The 7,286-nt window shown below is 56.1% G+C and overlaps 1 protein-coding gene across 1 annotated transcript in view; it reads left to right on the top strand.

Moving 5' to 3' along the window:
- The first annotated feature begins 4,642 nt into the window (after window positions 1–4,642).
- USP43 (ubiquitin specific peptidase 43) overlaps window positions 4,643–7,286 on the top strand; it is a 185,323-nt gene continuing 182,679 nt past the window's right edge. Inside the window, exon 1 of the mRNA XM_073310194.2 lies at window positions 4,643–5,387. Coding sequence (XP_073166295.2) covers window positions 4,806–5,387 — 582 coding nt within the window. The 5' untranslated portion in view covers window positions 4,643–4,805. The remainder of the gene's footprint in view (window positions 5,388–7,286) is intronic.

Below are 7,286 nucleotides of genomic sequence, written 5' to 3'. Positions count from 1 at the left end.
TGTCACTACGTGTGAAATCATGGCCTGTTGTCTCCAGATATGAAGCCCCTTAGATGCAGAGGAATCCCTATGGTTCTGCTATGGAGACTTGCGGGGGGTGAGGCAGTCTAGAAAGGGGCTATGCGCCCTGCCATGTGCTGTGGAATCAGGCCTGTGTGTCAGAGCGCTCCACATTAATGCATGTGTGATGCAACCCCTTGCGTGAGGTGTGGGCAATGGGGATTGAACCTGCGACCTCTGGAGCTTAAACATGAGCCACTATTGCCTGAGCTAAAAGGGCCACTCTGTTAGCCAAGACTCATCAACTACCATCTGTGTCCCAGAGTGCCACCTGGCAGGAGAGGGTGTTACACACTCCCCCGGCTATGGCATCTCATTTCAGAGGCCTACCCACCTCAAATCCCCCATAGATAGTAGTTGATGAGTATTTAGCAAGTTGATGAGTCTTTAGTAAGGCTGGACTGTTAATGTTGATTTTCAATAAGTCTTGGCGCACCAGGGAAGACTGAAAGAAAGCTGAGTGCACAACAATGGGACAGTATAGCTCTAAAGGGCCTGATCCTGTGTTATGGTTCCCCCACTCCCACAAAGAGAAGAACATGGCCTTTCACAGAGTCATAGGACTGGAAGGGACTTCCTAGGTTATTAAGTCCAGTTGCCTGCTATTGCAGCCAACACCATCATAAAATCCTGTTCAGAAACTTATCAAGCTGCGTCTTTGAACCAGTTGGATTGTTTGCCACCAGTCCTCCTTTTTGGAGGCTGTTCCAGAACCTCCCCCATCTGACGGTTAGAAATCTCCTTTCACTCTGCATCACTTTTATTTCAGGTTAAGGAAAACAACAAGCAAAGGAAGAACAAATACACACAGAGAAAGCACAGGGTGTGAGTCTCCTCTGGAAAACTCTGCATCTGAAATGAAACACAAAGTGGAGGGGATGCCTCTGTGTCTAACAGTGCAGCATAGCGAGATCTCCTATCAGTTACATGGCTGCACACACCACAACCTGCAAGCCCACTGTACGTGGGAGTCCTATGGACTCCAAGGGAGCAGGGTTTGTAGTGCTGGGTGGGTCCACAGCTTGCGTAATTTTCTCTCTCTGGAGCAGGAACTGTCTCTTACAGTGTGTCTAACAGTGCCAACAATGGGGGCCTGATCTCAGCTGGGGCCACTGCAGTACTGCTCCCAGTAGCACAATAATGGTCCCAATGCACCCACTGGGGAAAGAGGTGGACTTATCCCCCAGTGTTGTACTTTCTTTTTGGTGTCTTGCTTACTGCACCTGCAGGAAATGGTCTAGTGCAGTGCTACTCAAAGTGGTGATCCGCGGACCGGTGCCGGTCTGCGAGCCATCGGCTGCCGGTCTGTGCGCACACTGGAAAAAAAAATTACCAGTCCCCCACATCAGATAGCTTGAGAAGCACTGGACTAGTGCATTTCACTCCATTCCCCCCTGCCCCGCTTGTTACGTAGGTGAGTGCTGGCCTTAGAGGCCGAAATGGCATGGCTGGCTGGGAGCGGTGGTTGTCAATCACTGCTGTGCCATGGTGTAGCAGTCATAGTAACCTAGTGCCGAGGCTTTAGGGGTTTCTGTAAAGGAAAGTGGGTCCCAGGCTCTCACATGTATAGAAACATTGTCATGATTTTAAAAATATGACTCAAACCACCATTATTTTTTGTTGTTTGAAATTCAATCAATTCCCTCCGCATTTATGGTTAGAGGCTAGTCTGGGACTCAGAACACTGTGATTCAGTTCCTGGCTCTGCTCAGCTTGTGTGACTTTGGGCAAGTCACTTGGGCCCAGCTCCTCATTGAAAGCAGGAGGAGTTCAGCACCTCCATCCCTTTGAGGAGTTGGGCCTCAGTTCCCCTGCTGAACGCCCTGCCCTGCCCTGCCCTGCCCTGCTACACAGAGCTGTTGTAAGGCTAAATTTGTGAGTGCTGGAAACCAACAGCTGACCCTGCGCTCTGCTCATTTAAACACCAATTAGTTCCCCTCACCTGGACCTGATTGTGCCTCATTAGCAGATTAGCATGGGTTGGGGAGCATTAAAGCACTAACTAGGCCCTGGATGCAGAGGGGAGAAGGTGGCATAGGTAGGACATGCTGGGGAGAGAGGAAGGGTGGCAGAGCCAGAACTAAGAAGGCTTTGTGGGTGGAGAGATCTTTCCACTCCTTGGTGGAAGAGCTGTGGATGCTGCAAACCATGTGGTGTATGGGACAGCGAAGGTGGGGGGAAGAGCACTGTAAATAAGCTACAGGGTAGTGGTTAACAAAAGGTCTCTGATCAGCCTGTGTTGGCAGAAGAGGGGAGCAAGACCTCACACTGTCACAGAATCCATCAAAGACTGTTAGTTTTGCAAATGCTACAGGGGGCCAGGCTGGTACCTAAGATGGGTAGAAGGCAGCAGGTAGTAGCTCTGGTGAATGAGCCCCTGAAAGTGAAACTGACTAGAAATAAAATAGAAATTGTCCCGTCCAACTTAGTGTCACTATGGGCAAAATAACCTGAACAGATTTCTGCATTCTCCTTGGTTGAGTCCTCTCCATGTTCTCAGTGAGATGGGTAGGATTATTTTTTCACAAAGAGGATTTTTATCTTGACAGAGCCCCTTTAAACGCACTCAGGCCAAACTAGCCCTTGTTGCAAACACCACTGCGGGTAATGAAACTACACCTGGGATGAATTTGGCCCAAAGCCCTCAGCAAGCATATGTGTTCCAGCAGAAAGTACAGAAGTTTACAGCAGAGCTTTATAGAAATGGCAAAAGCCAGGGGCCCTGCTCCATAGGGACCAAGGGATGGAATCTATCTACACCAGAGGTGGGCAAACTATGGCCCATGGGACCATCTTGCCCAGCCCTTGAGCAGCATGGTAAGGGGGTGGCAGTGGTGTGTTTGGCGGTAGGGGGGCACAGGGGGCAGTCAGGGGACAGGGAGCAGTTGGATGGGGAGGAGGTTCTGGGGTGGTTGGTTGGGAAGGGTGGGGGGTTAGATGGGAGTCCCAGGAGGCCTGTCGGGGTGGGGGTCAGTCAGGGGTCAAGGAGCAGGGGGGGTTGGATGGGGGTGGGATCCCAGGGGGTGTGGTTTGGGGTGGGGGGTCCTGGCAGGGGGTGATCAGGGGACAAGGAGCGGGGGGGGTTGGATGGGTCTGAGGGGGGCAGTCAGGGGGTGGGAAGTAGGAAGGGGTGGATAGAGGGCGGGAACCAGGCTGTATGGGGGGCACAGCCTTCCCTACCTGGCCCTCCATACAGTATTGCATCCCGATGTGGCCCTTGGGCCAAAAAGTTTGCTCACTCCCATCTACAGTCTTTGCCTTGGTCCTTCGATTCCATTCCATAAACAGAGGAGATTATTATTTGTTGGATTTCAGGCCTTATCTCTACTAGGAAAATTGCACTGGTTTAACTAGATGGACTTAAACTCCTAATGTAGAGACACTTAAATCAGTGTAACCCCCCCGCTTAAATCAGATGATCATTTACTGACGCAAGCTGATGTAAGCGAGGGCTAAACTGGTCTGCAGCAGTGTAATTAGTGCTATGTCTATGCTTTTTGGGGGGGGGGGGGTGTAGGCTGTGTGTAGCTAGGTGTCATAGTCAACAGGTGGCTGCATCCAGACTGCAAAGTGTAGCTACTTGTGCCAGCCAGTGACAGGCTCTGGCATGGGGGGCTCAGCCTTTCCCCACTGCCAAAGTCTTTCCCTGCAGGGGGAGGCCTGGCTCAAGGAGGAGAGAGCTGTATAGCGCATGCACTTGGGTACATACCTATACCCTCCTACTCATAAGCCATGCCCCACCATCTGCATTGCTGCTGAAACCCGTGCTGGGGGGCTGCCCCAGTACACGCTGCTGAAAGAAGCACGAAGTGTAGCTCTAACCTAGACTGGCACAACTTTTCTAGTGTGGCGTAGGCAGGCCTGAGATTCGGACGATAGGGGGAGGGCTGGGAGTAAACAGAGGGAGCTAGTGACAACAAGGGAGAGGATGAGAAAACAAACGTGACAGCTGCTAGTCACCTTGCTGGAAGCTGCTCAGATGCTAGGCGAGGAGCCGGGTGTAAGACCCGCCAGAGAACAGGCTGACCTAGAGCGCCACTGTATTTTCCACTACAGGCATCCGATGCAGTGGGCTGTAGCTCGGGAAAGCTCATGCTCAAATAAATGGGTTGGTCTCTAAGGAGCCACAAGTCCTCCTCTTCTTTTTGCGGATACAGACTAACAGGGCTGCCCCTCTGAAACCTGTCTTTAGAGCTGTCTGCTTGCCCTCCTCTCTTGTGGAGGGGAGTTCCGCAGTCACAGACCAGCTGCCTCTGGTCTCTGCCGGTGCCCGCCTGGCTCGCTTCCAGCAGCCTCCGAGCTGTTTACCTTGGGCTCCGGGTGGCTGCTGGGCAGTGCTACTTCCTCTTGGAAACACCTGACTCGGGCAGCCTCCCCACGCCCAGCCCTGGCAAAGCCCATCTCCAGGGCAGGCTCCAGCCAGTGCTGCTTCTCACCACCAGCAGCAGCAGCGTCTCGCCTGCGAAGAGCCGCTCCCCCCCCCCCCCCTTCCCAACTAAACCAGGCTAATCAGATTCCAGCAGGGGGAGGAGCTGCCCCTTCGCACACCCCGAGCCAGCGGCTCCGGGACCCAGCGCCGCGCAGGGAGGGGGGCCGGCAGCATGCCCAGCATCCCCTCGGCCCGCGGGGCACCTGTCGGGGGCAGCTCGGCCGGCCCGCGGGCACCCAGCCGGCGCCGTGGGGCGCAGCGCGCAGGGGGAGGCAGGTGAATCAGGTGCCTGGCGGGCGAGCGGCGGGGCCAGGAGATGGGCGACCAGCCGCAGGCGGGGGGCAGGAGAGGGGCCAGCCCGCAGCCCCCCAAGGAGCGGCCGGGCAGGGGCACGGAGCCCCCCGGGCGGCGGCGGGGATCCCGGCGCAGACCCCTGCGCGCCCTGGGCAGCCTGGTCAGCCGCCTGCTGAAAACTTTGAGCGCCTTGTCGCACTTGGGAGGGGGGAGCCGCCGGGGGGGCGCGGAGCCGGAGGACGATGAGGGCGGGTTCCGGGGCCCCCCGGCCCCCCCGCCGGCCGGGCCCCCCGGGGCAGCCCCGCCGGAGGAGCAGGTCGGGGGAGGCAGCGGCTGGCCGGAGGCTCGGCGCTCCTGGAGCCCCCCGGGGGGCGCGGCGGAGGGGCGTCCCCCCGGGGTGCAGGGGCTGAAGAACCACGGCAACACGTGCTTCATGAACGCTGTGGTGCAGTGCCTGAGCAACACCGACCTGCTGGCCGAGTTCCTGGGCCTGGAGCGGTACCGGGCCCGCGGCGCGCCCGGAGAGGTCACCCAGCAGCTGGCAGCCCTGGTCCGGGCGCTCTGGACGCTGGACTACACCCCGCAGCTCTCTGTGGAGTTCAAGGTAGGATGGGGCACCCGGACCCCCAGCCACGGGCCGGGGCAAGGGGCACCTGCCAGGCTCACTGGGGTGGGTGCCTAACCATGGCCCAGTGCTCAGGGGCTGTGGGTGCGGGGCACTTTAACCCTAACCTTAACGCTGCCCCCAAGCCAACCTTAACTCCATTTCCAATCTAGTGCTAATCAAAATCACACAGCGCAGTGGCATCCAGCCAACCAGCATGTGCGCCGGACTGATGCTGGTACTTCTAGTCCTCTCTCTATCTTTATTTACCTTAACAAGGAGTCACACTAGGGGTCCATCTCCACGCACCCCGTACCCTGTCACCCTAAGCCTCAGGTTTCGCAGTGCCAAGACCTTCTGAGCTAGAGGTATGCCACTGCGCTTGGTTGTGGGGTAGGAGGTGGGCTCAGTCTGGTAAGCAGGTGCAGCTGGCTGGGAGGCTGGGGGATGGCTGCATGCTATGGACAAGAGGCTATCTTAGTAGGAGAATGAGTTGAGTCTGTGGGCCAGATCCTGCTGTGGGCTATGCTGTGTGACTCCCCTGAAGATATACTGATGTAACTGAGGCCCCAGTCCTGTACCCTGTTCAGTGTGGACCCACCTGGTGTGGCGGAGCTCCAGAGCCTTCAGTGGGTTATGTGCTGGCCCAGGTGTGTGCCCTGGTGGAAAAAGTTGCAGAGTTTAGGCATGAGTGGAACAGCCGGTCCTGTGGGCCAGTCCTGTGAGCCCTTATTTGTGAGAGTGGTGATATCATCTGTTCGATAGGGGAGTAAATTTCTTGCAGTCTTCCTGAGCCTTAGTGTTTTCCATCTGTAAAATAGGGAGTGACACTGAACCACTTGTGTAGTGTGTTGAGATCCTCTGGGGAACAACAGTGCATAGACTGGAGAGAGCTAAGGGCAATGTGCCTAGCCCTGTGGCCTGATGCCCATGTGCCCAAGTACCCCAGCTCCCGCAGTATGTACCATCTGTCTCTCCCGTGGCACCGGCGTCAGATGAGGCTTCGTGGGAGCGCTCTCCGTGGCTAGGGTGTCACCTGGAAGCCCCAGTGCTAATCAGCAGGATTAGTGTTTGTAAAGCACTTTGAAGATGAAAATGGAATATTTATTATTAAGTAATTGCCGAGGCGCCCACCCACTCCCTGGCCCCCCAGCCCCACGCTGGTGAGAAGGCTGTCCAGCCGAGCCTGCCTGTACATGTGGGGCTAGAATCAGAGGCATCAGGAGGTGGGTTCTCACCTGCCAGGCTTCCCAGATTCTTCCCCACCTGGCAGCTGTGACAGCAGCTGCTCATGCTGAGCTAGTGCCCGTGTAGGTAGAATGAGCAGCCGTCTCTGGAGAGGCGCAGAAGAATTGTAACAACCCCATTTCCACCCACTCACCCCTTTACTGAGAGCACCGAGGAGCCTGCATGCCTCCCTCACTTAGGTAGTGGAGTAAGCTCCCTTTTCCCTGCCTCCTGTGCTGGCTGCCTTCGGGAGTGGCTGCTGGGTGCGGATTTTTAGTTCAGCCCTGCAATGGGATGAGCAGACTCCAGACACTCCCGTGATCTGTGAGAGAAGAATATGGAATCAGACTGGGAGCTACCCGGGGGCAGGACTGTGAATTGTCTGGTGGGATCCCATCTCCCCCCTTCCCTGCACACCTGTGATCTGGGCCTTTCACCAGAGGGCATCTTAGGGAGTGGAGGAGGCAGAGGCCGGGCTGGGGGCCTGGGGTAATGGGTGGCAAATGTTTGTTGTAGCTTTTATAGCATGCATCCTGCTATTGTAATAATGGGCACAATCTGCCTGTGTAAATCAGTGTAATGATGAGAGCCTCCCTCCCCAGATAGCTGCATTCCTAGGCAGGCAGGGAGGGAGGAAAAAAGTTCGCTCCTTAACTCTTAATTTCCTCCCCC

This window comes from Lepidochelys kempii, chromosome 14 (genome assembly GCF_965140285.1).
Source record: "Lepidochelys kempii isolate rLepKem1 chromosome 14, rLepKem1.hap1, whole genome shotgun sequence".
In the NCBI taxonomy this organism is placed as follows: Eukaryota; Metazoa; Chordata; order Testudines; family Cheloniidae; genus Lepidochelys; species Lepidochelys kempii.
Note: the sequence above shows the minus strand (reverse complement) of the source record. Positions and strands in the feature narration are given on the sequence as shown.